Raw genomic sequence first — 20185 nt, forward strand, 5'->3', positions numbered from 1 at the left:
GAACGTGGGCTCCTGCCCCAAAAACCTCCTCCTGCCCCGACACCCTCCTCCTGCCCCAACAAAAAGGGCACAATCCCACGGGACAAGCCTCACTGAAGACATCTGGAGGGCAAAAGCACAAAGAGCTCCTCACCCTTCCCTCCTGGCCCTAAGCAGGAAGAACATTATGGAGCCGACCAAGGGAGCATCCACCAGAAGACCCCAGCCCAAGGGACCTCCCAACTGCAGCGAAAGAGGAATCCCCCAACTGGGAATGGGGCTTTGGTGGGGTGTCCTGGACCTGGGGGACAACATCTCCACCCCTGTGCTTGTCCTTCTTCAGCTCCGGGGAGCAAGGCTCTTACTTGGTGAAGTACCAGGAGCCTTTAGAATACACTCCAGACTGGATTCCTGGGTTCAGTTTAATCAAAAAGGCCAACGATCCCGGTGGCCTCTGGAGCCCTGCAGGAGAGGACAAAAGATCTGAAGAGTCATCTGCACGAAACAATTAAGGGTGAAGCTGGTGTGGGGACAAGAGAGGGACGGTGGGACCCTGCCAGGTCAGCGTGCCCTCAGTCCTCCTCCATTAAGATCTGCCACTTCAGAGCAACTCCTTTCAAGTGTGCGATTCCGGGGGGAACACGAGCCCAAGCCAGGGAGGGGGGGGGGAGCAGGAATCAAACAGAAATAATCCTATTAGGCCTCAAATGCTCTTTTTTTTTTTTTTTTCCCCACTTCACTCGCGTTCATTAAGCTTTTAAAAACCTGAAATAACCATTTTTCCAAAGCACTCACCTGCGTGGCCTTCGGTGCCTCCCCCTTCGCCGGCCAACGAGGCTTTGTGTTAACTCCATTGGGGTTAAAGAGGCATCGCCCCCAAAATAGACAATATTAACGGCTCTCAGCTCATCCATGACGCGCGGGGAGGGAAAAGGAGACTCCAGACAAAGGGGCACAAAGCTTTGTACAAAAAAACCCCACTTTTTTGTTGTTTTATTTCACAAAATCGGGTGGCTGCGTCGCAGGAATAAAACCGGCCCTATACATAGGATCAGATGAAAAAGTCAGCACGTGGATTATTTTTATACAGAAACACAACAGTGTCAAGAATTCAGGTGCTCCGTAGGATCATCATCACTAAGTACAGTAAAAAATAGTCTCCATCTGGATCCTTTAATATTTGAAGCTGGATCCCGCTAAAAACAACCTGAGGTTATTTATTCTAAACTGGACTACGGTCTGAACCAGAAAAACCCCACGCTGGCCCCCAAAAGACCCCAGAAAAGGGAAAAAGGGAGCAGAGGGGTGGATTTCCTTTGTGGGAGGGGGAAGGCAGGCAGGCCCTGACCCTTCTCTGCGAGGCACCGGGGGGGTCTCGGGGCCCGGGGGGTGGGAAAAGCAGAGCTCCTACACGGTCTGGGGAGCTGGGAAGTTCAACCATTAACATCTCTGAGTCCATCCCCTGAGTGCTCTTCAAAGCAAATCCTGGGTTTTGTTTTGTTTTTTTCTTTTTTTTTTTATGATTCTGCAGGTTTTCAGAGTGTTTGGGAGATGTCTCTCTGGTCAAGCCTCAGGCCACCACCTTGCACTTGGTCACCCTTTAAATAAGCAAGTGGATTTGGCAAGGAATCCTGCAAACCCCCTGTAGGTCTGGAAGAAGGCAGAGAACCCCAACCCCAACCAGCAAAGGATTTTTTGGGTTGTTTTTTTTTTACAGTAATGACAAGCAAACCAGCACTTTTGGAGGTCTGGAGATCTCAACTCAAGGAGATTTGCTGGCTGAAGCCGTTTCCCTTCCCTTCCCCACAAAGCCCACGGAAGGTGACGTGCGTGTTGTCCCCGAGAGGCTCTGCCCCCCTCGGCTCTCCGCAGGAGGTAGTTCTGGCTTTCTCCCCCCCAGCCACCCCAACCCCATCCCAAATGCTAGCACTTCTTCCCTATCTACTCTTTTTTTTTTGTTTTTATTTTTTTTGGTTTTTATTTTGTTCATTTTAAAAAGTAAAAAGTATAATGCTCCAAAAAGAGGGACTAAAAATCATGGTTTTACTCCTCAGTTGGCTACTGCACCAAACTACTCAGAGGGAAGGTCCAACTACCACCTTCAAAGGCAAAAGAAAGGTAAAAAAAATGGAGCAAGAAAACTCCTACCATTGAGTGGTTTTATTCCAATCGATTCACTCCTGGCTTCGTTAGCACTGGATCAATCTTTTCTTTAATAAGTTAGCCCCAGGACTCAGCCCCTGTCCTGAACCATCAGCTACAGGTTGGCATCCCTGCACCTCCTGGGGTACAGCACACCCTCAATTTGCCTTCTCTGCTCAAAACTCTGGTTTGACATCCCATCTTGCTGCTTCGATCTACCTGGGAGACCCCAAAAGATTAAGTCACAGGTGGAGAGGGCACGTGCTACATCCTAAAAACCTCACTTAATGCCTGCACCTTAAAAAAAACTTGATTTTTTTTTTTTAAATTTTTTTTTAACCTTCCCCAGGAGAACCCAAAGCTCAAAACACCAAGATGAAAGAAACCAGAGCGGAGCGCGCTCCGAAAAGGCAAACAGACCAAAGAGCAAAGGACTTCCCAGCAGCAACACGGAGGCACCACTGGCATCTTTGATTTAAAGCTTTCCCAAAGGAATGCCGAGTTCTGCCAGGCTCCGAGCGGTGAGGAGAGGGGGGGTGGTGTAAAAAAGATGCTGTGTGTATGTGCTTGACCAGGGCAGGCCAAGGGGAGGTGAAAACCTCCCAAGGGAAGAGAAAAATAACTGAGGAATTTGGGTTTGTTTTTTTTTTTGGTCACCACTACGTTGCTGTAGAAGCTCCTTCTTCCTTGGCTGCTTAAGGAGCGGCTGAGGCCGGGGGGGCTCCTGCTGGAGGGGGGGTCACCCCTTCTGCTGGTGGAGGTGGCTGCGCAGGAGGGGGATCTGCAACAAAAAACAGGAGAGAAATGGTGAGGAGGAGACCAGGAGGGGATGAAGGTGGAGAAGGAACCCGAGGCAAACAGCCAGAGGTCTATATGCTACAGGAGATGGGGTTGTCTGAGGGGAAAGGATCAAGGATGGGCACCAGGAACGGCCACGGCCGCAGCTTCTCCACCCCTGAAGCTTCACATGAAGCTCCACCACACGTTTTATGGTGCTTTTCAAACACTAAGCACCACGTGGACTCTGTGAAAGAGGAGAGAAAAAAAAAAAATCCCCTTTTTTTCCTTTTTTTTTTTTTTACAGCAAAGATGCCAGACGTGCAGCTCAGGAGCTGGCAAAGTTCACACTGAGCAACTTCCAGAGCTGGAATTAGCATTTCTCATCTCCCAGCTCCGCGCCCCAGCCTTTCGATGACGGCTCTTTTCTATTTAAAATAGATGGAACAATACACTTTTATATAAACAGAGCCTGCACTTAAGCTCGGAAGAGCAAATGTAGGTTAAAGTAGAGGAATCCACAGATGCAGCAAGTAGGAGGGAAGAAGGGGAGGATACAAAAGGCCAGCTTTCCTGCACCGGGAGGAGACATTAATGGAACATGACTGACTTGTTTAGTAGGGGAGGAAAAAAAAAAAACCACCCCAGAAATGAAGATAAGGCAAGAGAGCAAGCAGGAATCCAACCTGACATAAAATATTCCCAGTGGCAGCGGCTCAGAAAAAAAAAAGGGGAGGAAAGTGAAGGAAAGCTGGAACACGAGAAGAATAAGGAGCGAGTGTCTGAGCAGAAATAGCATCAGAAGGGAGTATTTCACGCTCGTGACACCGATGAGTCAGGGCTCCTCAGCAACCCCCCTCAGCTCCAGCCAAAATGGGATGGCTTTTCCCAGTTGTTTCTTGGGAGAGGTGCTACAAGGGATGGGGATTCCCACCGTGTGAGGACAGTTATGTTGAACAGCCCTTTTTGGGGTTAGGATCTTTGGGCCGTGCCAAAGCAGAGCAGCAGCTTGTCCCAGGCTGAATGAATATCGATAAATTCCAGATTTATTGAGGAATTCCTGACGGAGCAACCCTGCACCAGCCACCCCAGCTTTTCTTTTTGCTTTCTGGGTTTGGCCAAGTTCTCACTCTCATTCAAATAACACCCACATGGTGGCTACTGACTTCAGCTGCTTTTTTTGGGGGAGCTGGCATAAATCAGCTCCATTTTCAGAGGCGTATTTATATCACGCAAGGAACATTCCCAATATACCTTTTGCTTCTTCCTAATTAGGACTTCCTCTTTTTAATTTCATGCTGCTAAGTTTCCAGTAACCTTATTGTTGAGCTGAATTATATTCCGAGCTCCACCATTTAAAGATTTAGCTGGAAGTTGAATCCCTGAACCTCTGCTGTGCATTCTTCCAGACTGAAGCTGAGAGAGGTTTTTGACGATGCCCACAGCGCCTCAGCGTCATGATAAATAAAATAAGGGAGGTTATAAATAAAATAAAGGACAATGGAGTATGTTTGGATGCCCGGAGGGGAGACAAGCACTTAAAGCTTCAAGCACACCTCTGGCACCAGTCTTTGGTGGCCACCGAGCACAGATCCTATTATTCCCTCAGCAGATAAAGGGGTTTGGACTACAATGACTTCTCCAGCGACAGAAAAGCCACACCAGGTGGATTCAGAACCCTTTTCTGCTGGAAATGCACTTACACATGCCGTTTGGAGCTGCCAGAGGAACACGAGGTCCAATGAGGTTTCCTGACATGGGTGACATGCCCGGCGGGGGGGGACCGGCGCCGGCGGGATGGATGTTGGCCGACACGTTTGGCATCATCCGGCCCGGCATGGGCTGTCCAGGGATCATGGATCCGGGCCCCGGCATCTGACCTGCAAGAACAGAGAAGGGACACCACGGTCAGGCTCACGTGAAACACAGAAGCCATCAAAAGAGGAAAAAAAATAAGAGTTTAGCCGTTCTCCAAGCAGTGAGAAAGGACTTGTGGATGAGATCCAGCTCCGTAGACGCTCCAAACACCAAAGGAAGTGCCTGTTCATCCCTCCCACGTCAACATGATCCCTCCAGGAGGGGCCTCGGGACACTGGTCATCCCCCAAAACCACTGGGAAGCAGAAGGCAACGCTCGCAGTCAAACCCCAAGCCGTAATAAAAAAGGCACTTGATAGCAATCTCAAGGCAGGCGCAGGAAACAAATTGCCCCGGAATAACAAGGCATCAAAGGAACAGAGCATGGTGGAACAGAGCAGCCACAAAGCCTAATGGATTAATTTAAGGGGAGAACTGAAATCCTACAGCTAAAAATTGGGACCGTAGAGGAATTTATAGAGAAACTATAAACCCCCCCCAGTTCTGGTGTGAGAGAGGGTTCCAATAAATCTTCCTCATGTGAGAAATTTCTGTTTCAGCCACAGAAAGGATCCGTTAGAATCGCCCAGCTTCGGACACCTACAACGTGCTGACTGATGCTTTAAAACCTCATTTGAGGAGATTGTTTTGCATAATCCACTTTTCCTTTAACACACTTACCTAAAGATACAGTATTTCAGTTAGAAAAGCAGCTATTAGGAGGGATTGTAAAGGCTTCCTTCAGAATAGCTCATCCCATCCCAAACCCCAGCACGCTCCAAACACCAAAGAAAACGCCTTTTCATCCTTCCCACGTCAACACAATCCCTCCAGGAGGGACACTGGTCATCCCCCAAAACCACCGGGCAGCAGAAGGCAACGCTCACAGTCAAACCCCAACGTTCTAAGTGAAGCTGTAATAAAAAAGGCACTTGATAGCAATCTCAAGGCAGGAGCAGGAAACAAATTGCCCCGGAATAACAAGGCATCAAAGGAACAGAGCATGGTGGAACAGAGCAGCCACAAAGCCTAATGGATTAATTTAAGGGGAGAACTGAAATCCTACAGCTAAAAATTGGGACCGTAGAGGAATTTATAGAGAAACTATAAACCCCCCCCAGTTCTGGTGTGAGAGAGGGTTCCAATAAATCTTCCTCATGTGAGAAATTTCTGTTTCAGCCACAGAAAGGATCCGTTAGAATCGCCCAGCTTCGGACACCTACAACGTGCTGACTGATGCTTTAAAACCTCATTTGAGGAGATTGTTTTGCATAATCCACTTTTCCTTTAACACACTTACCTAAAGATACAGTATTTCAGTTAGAAAAGCAGCTATTAGGAGGGATTGTAAAGGCTTCCTTCAGAATAGCTCATCCCATCCCAAACCCCAGGTAATTATGTGAAATAAAGCATGATGACAGAACCCTCCAACACCAAAAAAAAGGCTCTGAACATACAGTGGTTAAAGCCAAGCAAGTGGGAGCTCTGGATTTGGGACTGAGTCAATACTTTGGCACCAAAACTATTAAACTCTTACTTAAGCTCAGCTTTGGAACAAGAGCTTTGAGTAATATTTTCTTGATATTTGTTGTTACTTCCACTTTCCAGGATGTCAGGAAATCACACCGGCTCCCAAGGGGGACTACTGAGAGAGCTACAAGCGTGAAGGAACAACTACTGAAGAATAGTTAAAGAAAAAACACAACACAAATAGATGACTCGCTCCACTTCCCTGATGTTTGGTGCCTTCAACTGCAGCCCCGTCCCCCCAGAAGATGCTCATCTTCAATATCTAAAGCACTTGGTGGCTCCCCCAGCCCTTGGTTGAGGGTCTCTGTCTGTAATTCCATGATACTTTAAACCAATAATCTGCTTTTTGAGAAAAAGAGGCTATTCTTGCAAAAAGGCAGGTGGGTGACGGTATAAGGGAGGATTTGCTTCTGAAACCAGAGTGACCAACAGTCCCAGTGCAAAATCCTACACACCACAACCCACTGGCTTCATCCAGCCCTGGAGATCCATGGGAAAAGTGCGGAACTACCTTAAATCCACAGGGATCTGAAGCATCAAACCATGAAAACAGAATATTGAAGCCAAGAGGTCAACGTCCCAACCTGACTCTGCTCAATGACAGGAGCAAGACCATCAAACCTGCAAGCAGCAGATAGGAAGCTCTACAGGAACCATCAGATTTCTCAAATATTTACAAAGGGAAAGATCTCTGAAAACATGTGCCTGGACACGCTCCATCGCCGATGCGGGGCCTGCAGCACACATCATGGCATTTCTGTCACTATATATTACAGAACAGCAGCAGCAGCCGACCAGAAAAGCCGTGTACATTGAGCCTTTAATCCCCTCCTTCAGCCCCAGCATTAACAAATATTTTCTGCTTTGGTGATGAGGTTTTGAAGAAGCCCTTTGGAAACCTCAGCAGCCTAAAGGAGGGAAGAAACAGGGTATTTTCCTAAAATTACGTGACGTGCCTTTGTGGCTAACTCAAGGTGACCAAGTCCCATAAACAACAAGATCTCCTGTGTCTGGTTGCCCTTCTGAAGGCAAGTTGAGCTGGATGTTCCTCAGTGTGGTCCATTCTCCTCCTCGGGCTGCGAGAGGACCGAAGCATTCCCTCCATCACAGAGTAACTCAGGTTGGAAGGGACCTCAGGAGGTCTCTGGTCCAAGCTCTTCTCAAAGCAGGGTCAGCTCTGGGGTCAGACCAGGTCAGACAGGATAAGGGGCAATGGGTGGAAGGGCTGAATCTTCCCAAAACTGGAGATAAAACATGGCCCAAAGACCCTCTAGCTTTGAAGCAGAAGAAAATATTCACAGCTATGAGGGATGCCATCCACTTGCAAAAATTTAAGTGTGATCAAGGAATAAATATGTAAAAATTGGACCATTCCAGCTGTTTCAGGAGACCAGGAAAGCTGGGAATGGAGAATTCCCCAGCCTGGGAGCTTCCGCACGAAGGAGCCGCAACCTCTCCAGGCGCCATTTGGCCGCTTTCCTTCTCACACCACGTGCCTACAAGATTCTCTCGGCGCTAATGAAGTGATTAATATTAAAAAACCCACCCCTCTTCTGAAACACCTGAAGCTGGATGGGACTCAGCACACGGCGAGTGGCTTCACGTGGGGTCTTAAGCTCCAAAACTGGGAGAGAAAGGCTGTTAAACCTGCAAAAAGGTTTGCAAAAAGGCAAAGACTCAAGGACTGTGTTTTATATTCAAACCAAGGGAGGCAAAAAAAAAGGGCAGCCAACCCTGTACTCGGACACACCATGCAACAATTTTATCTTAAAATTAGCTTAGAGGAACAATCCTATCACATCCCACCACTCCAAAACGCTGAAGTTGAGCGGTAATCAAGCAATGCCCAACTCAATTGGGATTAAGCAAGAGGAAAACTACTACTATGGCAAAAACAAAGCCCTATTTCTATAGAGATCATATTTCTTTTTTTTTTTATTTCACAAGAGATAGCGCTTCAAGACAGCGGCTCAAGCGTAAAACGTGGAAGTGTGACCTACATAAGGGGGAGAGCTTAAAAACAGCAGACGCAGGAAGAGATAAAGCCAAAAGGTTCAATAAAATGAGATTTAGCAGAGTAAAAAAAAATAAATTAAAAATCCTTTACACGTTAAGAGATTGTAGACATTTCCTAACGTGTGCTCTGAAGCGTCCCCACTATTAGCAGATCCACATTACAGTGAAACGGATGAGGAACAACTTTTAAAGGATCTCCAAGGTATTTATCTCTATTAAATAAGCCTCTACCTCTATTAAATCAGCTGCTCGAGGGGCACTGGAGTGGGAAACGGGTTCAGTGTATTTTGTTTCGCTGCAGCAGCCGACAGGGCACGATGCACAAAGCTTGGAGCCGATTCAAATCCTCCCTATTTACCATTCCAAGGGGAAAAAAAAATAAATAGATCTGCAAATGCAGCCCGTGCTACGGGAAGGGAGTCCCTCCTTTGGATTTCGGAGGGGAAAAGCAGAGTGTGGGATCTCCAGAGGGGATGTGCCTCGCTGAAACCTCCCTTTCCTCCAGAATGAATTGTTTCCCAGTCCCAAAATGGGAAGCAGCAAAGAATTGCTCTGGGGAACGCCTGCCACAGCTTCACTGCAGCACCGAGATGCGTTCCTTCCCAGCAGGAATAGCTTTTCAGGAGATGGGGAAAAATCTCTACTTCAACATCCCGACCACGTCCCTTCCCTTGGGCACGTCCTCTCCCCAACACGCAGGGCGGCAGGACGATCCCACGGCCAAGAACTGTGAATAATTAACCACAATAACTCATTTAGCATCGCCTCTCGGGGGAGAGGAGGAATTTCCACTTCACTTGCCCATTTGCATTTCTGTCACTCCCCTCCGGCGCGGTTCAGCTGGCGCTGACGACGGTGGCATCGGCGCGACGGGGTCAGACACCTCCCAACGCTGAGGTAGCACCAGGCTGGGCTGATGGGACCCCAACACCCCCCAGCTGAGGGGTCACCATGATTTTTACCCTGGAAGATACTTTGCCAAGAAGCTGCTGAGCATGTCCCACTGGCAAGGACAACCCTTCTGCAGAGCAGCACCTTCAGACAGGATAAGGGGCAATGGGTGGAAGGGCTGAATCTTCCCAAAACTGGAGATAAAACATGGCCCAAAGACCCTCTAGCTTTGAAGCAGAAGAAAATATTCACAGCTATGAGGGATGCCATCCACTTGCAAAAATTTAAGTGTGATCAAGGAATAAATATGTAAAAATTGGACCATTCCAGCTGTTTCAGGAGACCAGGAAAGCTGGGAATGGAGAATTCCCCAGCCTGGGAGCTTCCGCACGAAGGAGCCGCAACCTCTCCAGGCGTCCTTTGGCCGCTTTCCTTCTCACACCACGTGCCTACAAGATTCTCTCGGCGCTAATGAAGTGATTAATATTAAAAAACCCACCCCTCTTCTGAAACACCTGAAGCTGGATGGGACTCAGCACACGGCGAGTGGCTTCACGTGGGGTCTTAAGCTCCAAAACTGGGAGAGAAAGGCTGTTAAACCTGCAAAAAGGTTTGCAAAAAGGCAAAGACTCAAGGACTGTGTTTTATATTCAAACCAAGGGAGGCAAAAAAAAAGGGCAGCCAACCCTGTACTCGGACACACCATGCAACAATTTTATCTTAAAATTAGCTTAGAGGAACAATCCTATCACATCCCACCACTCCAAAACGCTGAAGTTGAGCGGTAATCAAGCAATGCCCAACTCAATTGGGATTAAGCAAGAGGAAAACTACTACTATGGCAAAAACAAAGCCCTATTTCTATAGAGATCATATTTCTTTTTTTTTTTATTTCACAAGAGATAGCGCTTCAAGACAGCGGCTCAAGCGTAAAACGTGGAAGTGTGACCTACATAAGGGGGAGAGCTTAAAAACAGCAGACGCAGGAAGAGATAAAGCCAAAAGGTTCAATAAAATGAGATTTAGCAGAGTAAAAAAAAATAAATTAAAAATCCTTTACACGTTAAGAGATTGTAGACATTTCCTAACGTGTGCTCTGAAGCGTCCCCACTATTAGCAGATCCACATTACAGTGAAACGGATGAGGAACAACTTTTAAAGGATCTCCAAGGTATTTATCTCTATTAAATAAGCCTCTACCTCTATTAAATCAGCTGCTCGAGGGGCACTGGAGTGGGAAACGGGTTCAGTGTATTTTGTTTCGCTGCAGCAGCCGACAGGGCACGATGCACAAAGCTTGGAGCCGATTCAAATCCTCCCTATTTACCATTCCAAGGGGAAAAAAAAATAAATAGATCTGCAAATGCAGCCCGTGCTACGGGAAGGGAGTCCCTCCTTTGGATTTCGGAGGGGAAAAGCAGAGTGTGGGATCTCCAGAGGGGATGTGCCTCGCTGAAACCTCCCTTTCCTCCAGAATGAATTGTTTCCCAGTCCCAAAATGGGAAGCAGCAAAGAATTGCTCTGGGGAACGCCTGCCACAGCTTCACTGCAGCACCGAGATGCGTTCCTTCCCAGCAGGAATAGCTTTTCAGGAGATGGGGAAAAATCTCTACTTCAACATCCCGACCACGTCCCTTCCCTTGGGCACGTCCTCTCCCCAACACGCAGGGCGGCAGGACGATCCCACGGCCAAGAACTGTGAATAATTAACCACAATAACTCATTTAGCATCGCCTCTCGGGGGAGAGGAGGAATTTCCACTTCACTTGCCCATTTGCATTTCTGTCACTCCCCTCCGGCGCGGTTCAGCTGGCGCTGACGACGGTGGCATCGGCGCGACGGGGTCAGACACCTCCCAACGCCGAGGTAGCACCAGGCTGGGCTGATGGGACCCCAACACCCCCCAGCTGAGGGGTCACCATGATTTTTACCCTGGAAGATACTTTGCCAAGAAGCTGCTGAGCATGTCCCACTGGCAAGGACAACCCTTCTGCAGAGCAGCACCTTCAAATATTAATGCATCTTCAATAATACATTCTTCTAAGGAGCAAGGAGCTGCTCCCAACTTCCCAGAGAAGCTCTGCAGATGTTCAGATGACACTAAAATATCATCCAGCATCCTCAGAGGAATCCCTGGTTGACTCTTTTTTTACTATTCCAGCCCATAATGCTCCTTCCCTGGCCAGGTTTTCATTGGGCCAATGTGGCCCAAACCAGGAGAAAAGCACTGGATGAACACTGCAAACCACCCCCATGGCGTTGCTCATTACGTACCATGGACACAAAGAGAGCACTGACAGCTCTTAAAAGAATATTTATCAAAAGGAAGTGAACTCAAAATCGTCCAAAAAAAAAATCCTGTAATTGCAATCAGTCCAATAGGAAAGTAAATATTACGCAGTAGCTCAGTTTACAACCTCAAGTTTTAAATAATGAAATGCCCAACGCTTACTTGAAAAACCACAAGCCCCAAATTGCTTACTCAGCTATTTTTTCTTTTGAATATTTCAACCATCAACAGAAAATTACGCAAAATATACTTGGGGGGGAAAAGGTCATTAAAGATACTCATCCCGCTGCAGTGGGAAGTGTATCCCGACCCCCTTATCCCATTTCTGCTTTGGGTCAGAAATTATTTACTGGCTGAAAATCCTCCTTGAAGGGAAGAGTCAATGACAGCCATTAATACATCTCTCTCCAAGAATTTCAAGAAGTTCCTCCCATTACACACTGCAAGTATCACTTGCAGAGGGCATTTAGCATTCCACAGACAACCAGAATAGCGTAGAGAGAAATCGATAATGGGCTTCAAATGATACGACCAGCAGCCAGGCTGGTAACACAGGAACAAACTGGGAATTTTATTTTCCATTCTAAGTACAAGGTACAGCTTTTCACAATGAAACTGGAACGCGATTTTGTTTTTCTCATTTTAAAAGTCTTCATTCCAAGGGAAAAGAGAACAAGGGAAGCTCAGCAAAAAGTGAAGTTAAAAGTAAAAAAAAAAAAAAAAATGGGAAAGGAGCAAGTTGTGGGACTTGTCTGAAATCAGTGCCTGAGAACATCGAGTTGAGCAGCATCTCATCACACTCAGGCACTGAAGGACCAACCCAAGGCAGCCGAACACCAAACACCTGGGAGAAGCAGGAGTCAAGTCAAACCACACATGACAAATTCTATTTCAAATTTCTAAACTCAAAGCTTTTTAACCATTGAGCCACGTTTCTTGCTAAGACAAGCAAAAAGACAGTTAACCCCAGGGACAAAAGCCATGGGAGAAGTAGCAAAAGCCCCTCAGAAGCTCCTCCGACCGCTCATTCTACACCGTCCACTGTGCAATTTTTGCTTTATGTGGAATCCACCAACAGCTCTTCTCTCTTGAGGGGCTCTCCAGGCTCTGCTTGGCTTCTCTCTCACCCAACCTGCCTTTGGGTGCTGGTCTTGGACCAATTTCAGCTCTTCGACAGGTCCCAGCGAATTCCATGGTCCAGTAGAACCAGATGTGGTCCCAGTACAAAGAGTGACCCTCAACTGGAGATGTTCACCAGCTGTGCCCAGAGTCCAACATCTAAGCTAAAGACCGTTCTTCTGGAAAGAGCTTCACCATTAACTTTTAGTTGTGAGATTTGGCTTAACTGCTTCTGCCTCTGAACCCAGAGAAGCCATAAGCAGGAGGGTGTGGGTTTTTTCCTTCCATTTATAAATGCCTTTTCAGATCCTTTCATCACTTTGTTTCCTACCATCCCTTCAGCTTTCGTCAATCACTTTAAAAGACACGCGACTTCGCCTTTCGTTCACGGTCTACTAAACCAACAGTGACACTTTTACTCACTATTAAGGTCAGAAACCTGTGTTTGAAAACATCAGCGAAAACCAAGGTAAAGTCTGGAGTTAAATCCACGCAGCTGAACAGGAAATGGTGCCGGGTATTTCCATCCCCAGCTTCCCCTCGGGGCTCTTCTGGAAGGTCGCCCACTGGTGCTTCTCAGTCACTCCTAACTTATTTCGGGGATTTTTCCCTAAAGCAAACTGAATGGGTCTGTTCTTCCCACAGAGCTGTCGGAGCAGCTGATGGAGACTTCTCCAAGTCTCCAATAACATCTTTACACCTGAACGAAGAATTACACCACGTCATTCATCACCGAGGTTTCCTGAAAGCGACCACCTTGGGGACGACGGGTTGTTATTGGAGAGAAGTGAAGAACTCAGGGAAGGAAAGTCCTCCTCTTCCTCCTTACAAAAGCACGTCCAGCCCTGCACTGGGAAGCTGGTTGGACTCAAAGAACCTGGAAAACTCTATGATTTTAAGTTGTACGCCCACAGCTCTGAAGCCAGAGCTTCATCTACACGACTCAGAGCAGCAAAAAAAAGAAGAAATTTAGATTTTTTTTTTTCCTAAAAGTGTATCTCTGCCCTAACAGGGTGAAATTCATCTACCCACACCCTCCAAACTGGGGCTCATGGGCAGGGAGGGAACCAACAGATGGATGGTCATTAAGGTGAAGCTCACCCGTTTGTTTCAAAGGATCCCTAATTAGCAACCAAGCAGCAAAAATTGCTAATGATCTATGAAATGTATAGGTCTGCCATGAAAGTATTGGACTATTAATGCTCCAAGACTTACAAGTCCAATAAACACACCATAATTGCTCTAAAAATGTGAAAGCAAGGAAAATATATAGGGTACGATAGATAGAAGTTCTGAGCATTTATCACAGATTCAACATGATCAACGTGATGTGAGAAGGGATTATTTTTTAATGTATACAACACAAACTTCAGCACCTCAGAAAGGTTTCTGGAGACTGCTGCACACAACAGAGAATTCCAGCAGAGACTCACCCTGGGATGGACTGATTTGTCAAGGAAAGTCAAACTTTGGGCATCTTAAACTCCCTGAAGAGAAAATCGGGTCACTTTGTGAGTCGCTGGGGACTGAAGGATCAAGGAAGTCACTGCTTACACCCCCCCAGGGACTGGCTCAGAGTTTAAGTGTTGAACTTACTCGAGGAAACACTGAACCTTTCCATTTTTTCTCCTTGCCCTCAAGCCACACAAAACTCTGCTGTGAAGCTGAAGAGCTTGGGCGCTTGTGGATTTCCCTTCTAACAAACTGCCACTGAAGAGCCTGAGGAAAAGTCATTATTTCCCTTTCCAGGCAAAACCAGTTGGGATATGGTAGAAGCAAAAAGAGGACTTTGCCCTTAAACTCTCCAAGGGCCTCCGAATTCTCACCTTCACAAAAATATCAAACCAGTGAAGTGTCAGAGAAGGTAGAAGGTGAGATCCTGGTCCTGTACCTGGATGACATGAGACAGCACCAGATGTTTCACTGCAGCAGGAGCCAGAAGTGCTGCGCCTCATCCATCACGCTGCCACCCGCTACCGGGAGGGGGTAGGGGGGTGGTGGAAAAGTCAATCTATTGACTAACTTTAATCAAATCTGAAAAAGAGACGTTACTGACTAATTAACACACCACCCCGCTCCCCACACCGCACGCTGGAAGGGATCACTGGGGACAGGGAGGGTGTGAATGACTACGATGGGGCTGGAGTAATAAGGTATTATGTGAGCTGAGGACGTGAATATATTAGAAATCAAGTTTTATTAGTCCCCCGGTGAATACAACAATGCGTTTAATCTTGTTACATTTTCAGTCTCAATCGCAGCGCGTAAGTAAGAGCCAGCTAATGATATGCAATGATTCCCCCCTTTAATCTGTTTTCAATTTGCCACTTTTCCATTTCACGGAACGACTCTCCGTTCTACCGCTAAGTGTTGTCAATACAGCACACAACAGACAAATTGAGCTATGATATTTGAATCTAAAAAAAACCAAACCAGACCATATTTCATCATGCTCCCAATTCCATTTCAGCAAACCCCAAAACAACATCAGCATTTTCTGTCCATGAGAGCCCAGCGAAGGCAGGAATTCCCTGACTCTGATCCCTTAAAAAAAAGACAGCTTAAGCCTCTAGATCACAAGACAACTCTTCCCTTCCTCTCCAACGAGCATTACTCTGCGTCCGTTGATTAAATTAAGTTTTATTACCACGAAGATTCATGCAGCTGGATTAGATGCCTCCCATTTTCACCGTCACCTGCACATCCTGCTCTATGTCCCTTCGCTCTTTTCCAAACCCCACACTTAACACAGGTCTTTTCCCAAGATGAAAACTCCAAACTCTGTTTCCACGTCTCCTATTTTTGATCACGATACCCTAAATATTTCAGTTTCTTCAGAGCAGCCTGTGCAAGATCTTCCGAAATACTTCCAGCTAATACCAATCAGCTGTTCTTTTAGAATAGTTTTTGCTCAAGCCGTTGAAAATTGACAAAAACTATTCTCCTTTGCTGTCGCCTAGTCAGAAAATCGGGTTTTATTCTATTTATTCTACTTCAAATCATGTTCAACAACATTGAACAACTATAGTAAAGTCAATTCTACCTCCCGTAAACGTCTTCACAGCAAAAGTACAACATTTGATAGTCCCAATCCTTTTTAACCATAAAATCGCCCCCATCCTTGGGTACTACGAATATCTCCACCCTTGGGGACATCCAAACCTCAAGAGGACAAGTCCCCTGCACTCTGATCCCCTTGGCTGTGCTCTGAGCTGGACTGGAGACGTTCAAGAGACCTTTCTGAGCAACGTGGTTCTGCCACTCTCCTCTGGTATCGAGCACAACTGAAGGGCAGCGGCCAGAAAGCAAAGCCCCAAGAAGTTCCCCCTCCTCCTCTGGCTCCTCTCCCTCATCCAGAGTCCCTCCCTGTAAACGTCTTCACAGCAAAAGTACAATATTTGATAGTCCTAATCCTTTTTAACCGTAAAAAGGACACCACCCTTGGGTACTAGGAGTATCTCCACCCTTGGGGATATCCAAACCTCAAGAAGACAAGTCCCCTGCACTCTGATCCCATTGGCTGTGCTTTGAGGTGGACTGGAGACGTTCAAGAGGCCTTTCTGAGCAATGTGGTTCTGCCACTCTCCTCTGGTACCGAGCACAACCGAAGGGCAGCGGCCAGAAAGCAAAGCCCCAAGAAGTTCCCCCTCCTCCTCTGGCTCCTCTCCCTCATCCAGAGTCCCTCCCCATCTCTCCTGGAGCCCTTGAGGGACTGGAAGAGGCTCCAAGGTCTCCCCGGAGCTTTCTCTTCTCCAGGCTGAACCCCCCAACTCTCTCAGCCCCCCCTCCCAGCAGAGGGGCTCCAGCCCTCCCAGCATCTCCGGGGTCTCCTGTGGCTCCGCTCCAACAGCTCCGTGTCCTTCTGCTGTTGGTGGCCCCAGAGCTGGAGGCAGCACTTGGGGGGTGTCTCTCTGGAGTGGAGCAGAGGTGCAGAATCTCCCCCCTTGCCCTGCTGGGGACGCTGCTCGGGATGCAGCCCCAAGTTATGGGGGACTTCCTGGGCTGCATCCCCAAGTGCTCACGTTGAGCTTCTCCACCAACACCCCCAAGTCCTTCTCCTCACTATAAACCACTCCGTAACAGACCATCCATTACACCACTTACAATTTTACCTCTTCCTCTGAATATTACGAATGGTGATTAATGTTTGGGGATTTTCTCCTCCCACCTCTTACCTGGCTGCGGGGGGTGAGGTGGTGGCATCTGGTGGTGCATCATGGGGTACGGCGGGGGCTGCTGGTGAGGCAATAAGCCTGGATGTGCTGGTGCCCCCAGGGGGTTCATGCCAGGCCCACTGGAGTGCTGGTGAGGCTGCTGGGGGTTCTGACTGTGCTGCTGCTCCATTTGCTGACGAGCCCTTAATTCGGCGTATTTCAGCTGCTCCATGTGGAAATTCTGCCGTTCCGTCAGCAACTGCTGTCTCTGCTGCTCCAACTACGTCAGAAATAAGGGGGGAAAGGCAAAGCAAAGTTAGGAACTATACATTTAAAATGTATTTCTGCAAATGAAATGCCTATCCCCATCGACACACCCATCTCTCTCATTTGCAGCAGGTTTTGGAAAAGAGTCCAGGTCATTTCCCGGCTGGAAAAGATGAATTCACCTTGTTTTGTCCTCAAGAATCTTTCAGTAACACGACCAACACATCACTCAACTATCACTGTGCAAAACATCCAGCCTTCACACAATTTCAGAAGAAACGGGACATTTTTACTCTCAATTTTCTGCACATTGGAACGAGGGGAACTGGAAACTAAAGGGATTTTCTAGGGAAAGCTCAAAGCAGAACGTGTGCGATGGCTCGAGCTCAGTGACTGCAGCAGGATCCCACTCTGTACCTTTATTTTAAGTGGACACTGTGACACCACACAGCAATGGTTTGGACTATTAAGAAATGTATTATTTAAAAAAACCCTCATGTTATTTAGGCCAATTAAAAAATAAAATAAGTGCTTTGTTTAATTATGAAGGCGTGTTGAGAGCAAGCAAGCCCAAAATGAAAAAAGAAGCTACAGAAAATATTTCTTCCTATTTATACGACTGATCATTGTCATGGCTAAGGAAGTGTATGTTGTTTTGACTGACTTAAGAAAATCATAACCCGTTTCTACATCTATTACTCTTAAACAATTTGAGATGTGGATTTGTGTGACGAGTTTACAAATATTTAAAGAGTATTTTAAGATATCCTCCATTAATTGATCTGAAAAGCAAGTTGCCAGGGAGACTTCCACCCAGCAGAAGTTCTCCCCAAAAAAGTCCCAAAGCTCCGTAGATGCTTCGCGTGAGCTGTTTGACCAGTGACAAAGCCTGGATGAAACTGGAATAACCATGGAGAGCACATTCACCACCCAGAGCCAGATGGAGAGGGAACCTCATGAATAATCCATACTCCTTGCTGGGGCTGGTTCTTTCCGCGTGTAGGGACGACAATGGGATTATTCACGCTGCCACGGCTCCTTTTTCCTTGACCCATCCCAGAGGGCAGTGGGAAGAAGTTGAGAAAAAGAAGAGCCACGTTACACCGATGGTGTAATTGTCCGTGTGTGGAAACAGATTCCGGAGGTGGCAGGGAGTTCAGAGGAGAATTAGTGCAAATGACCCGAAACAAAGGCTTAGGCAACAAGTGCGGCTACACCGGACTTTTTAGAGCCTTTTTATACTCCTTTGTATTCCTGCTTTGCTCTCTTTATGGTACCCCATCCTGAGAAAGTTAAAAAAAACAAACCCAAAAGTCTTTACAAGCATCCCCAAAAGGAATCCAGTGTCTGAAAACACACCTTGTACGTAAGAAAACCAGTGAAAAAACTTCTCCACATTCCCTCCCTCCCCTCAGGATGAGCAAAGGCAGTTGGAGAGCGGAAAAAAGGCAAATAAACACAAGTTATTAACACCAAAAAACCCAGTTCTTGCCTTTGTGGTAACCACTTCTGAAGCAGATTTATGGACACAACCTACTGTTGTAGCCCCAGATGAACAAGACAAGTGGTGGTAACACATCTTCTGGTGGGTAATTGATCAGTAGTTTGTATTTAGCCTCCAAAAACTCTGGCTGGGCACCTTAACGAAGGTCAGCATCCCCCAGTCTGCCAGACAACCTCCCTACACAGCCCGACTTGAGAGGGGACTAGAACATCTCTCTGATGAGGAAAGGCTGAGGGACTTGGGTCTCTTTAGTCTGGAGAAGAGAAGACTGAGGGGGGATCTGATCAACACCTACAAATACTTCAAGGGTGGGTGTCAGGAGGATGGGGCCAGGCTTTTTCCAGTGGTGCCCAGGGACAGGACAAGAGGGAACGGGCACAAACTGGAACAGGGGAAGTTCCATCTCAACCTGAGGAGGAACTTGTTTGGTGTGAGGGTGGCAGAGCCCTGGCAGAGGCTGCCCAGAGAGGTGGTGGGGTCTCCTCTGGAGACATTCAAACCTACCTGGACACGTTCCTGTGGGACCTGCTCTGGGTGGGGGTTGGAGGAGATGATCTCCAGAGGTCCCTTCCAACCCCATAGCATCCTGGGGTTCTGTGTTGCAAGACTTGACGATCTTCACATTTGCAAGAGCATGTTTCGGCTTCGTCATGAAGTGATTCCCAATTAGAAGGGACTTATTACAAGCACTTAACATTTACTCAATACAATAACCATCATTGTACTACGATTTCATCTTCAGCAAGTAACCCCTCCCCAAACAGAAAGGGGTGAAGAAACTGTTCAGCTGTTATAAATTCCGGGTCAACAATGCTCCTAAGGACAGGATCCCTGGCCAGACAGAGCTGACAGCACTAAATTTACTTCACCTTAAACACTGAAGTAAATGTGTTTTGTCAAAAAAAATCTCACACCCTCCAGTTTGAAGCACAGATTTCTTTCAACACTCAGAATCCCCTTACCTTAACAAAAATCCAGTGCACAAAGAAGGACATGCAGAGCGTGCAATGGCACCGGCGGAATTTTTTTGCTTTAATTATTCCACTAAATATCCACAATGACAGGTGAAGAGACCCACCTCAACCACCAGAAAGCCAAGGCAAAAAAATCTATATGCACATTTTAAAAAAGGAGAATGTCATACACCTCTAAACATAAACCCCCCATCTCCTCAGTGGCACTGATAGAATATATCCTCCAAAGAAAGAAATCCACAGAGAACCTTTTTAAAATAGTTAGGTCCATTTCTGGAGCTGCCAATCAGTGTCAGAGGCAAACACCCCGCTGAACGGGCTGCGGACGCCGAGTGATGTAGAAATTCTCACTGACATTCTGCTTCCAACAAAAGCCTGCAGTTTGTCAGACTCTCTCACCCTGATTTAATGCCAACACGAGGATGTAAATCCCATTCCCTTCACAGCGTAGGGCCAACGTGAAAAGCCCTACAATTACAAGTCAATGTCTTCAACACGAGTAATTGCCTATTGAGAAAATATAAGCAAGCTACACAACAGAAAAATAAAAAAAAAACCCTGATAAAAATCAAGTTTTGGATGATCTTTACAGCAGCTGGAGAGAAACTGCTTCTCTGAAAGTCTGCTGGGCTATAAATGTAAATACAGTTAGTGACTGGTGTGGAATCCAGCCTCTGACAGCAGAG

At 46.9% G+C, this 20185-nt stretch overlaps 1 protein-coding gene across 2 annotated transcripts in view; it reads right to left on the reverse strand.

Moving 5' to 3' along the window:
* Positions 1-940: 940 nt before the first annotated feature.
* SMARCC1 (SWI/SNF related, matrix associated, actin dependent regulator of chromatin, subfamily c, member 1) overlaps positions 941-20185 on the reverse strand; it is a 79211-nt gene continuing 59966 nt past the window's right edge. For both annotated transcript variants that reach the window (XM_014955773.1, XM_014955772.1), the window contains 3 exons: positions 16776-17034; positions 4602-4778; positions 941-2902 (listed from right to left, as the gene is read on the reverse strand). In XM_014955773.1, the coding sequence (XP_014811259.1) occupies positions 2817-2902; positions 4602-4778; positions 16776-17034 (522 nt within the window). In that variant the 3' untranslated portion in view covers positions 941-2816. The remainder of the gene's footprint in view (positions 2903-4601; positions 4779-16775; positions 17035-20185) is intronic.

This window comes from Calidris pugnax, unplaced genomic scaffold (assembly GCF_001431845.1).
Source record: "Calidris pugnax isolate Ruff unplaced genomic scaffold, ASM143184v1 scaffold272, whole genome shotgun sequence".
NCBI classification, from domain to species: Eukaryota; Metazoa; Chordata; class Aves; order Charadriiformes; family Scolopacidae; genus Calidris; species Calidris pugnax.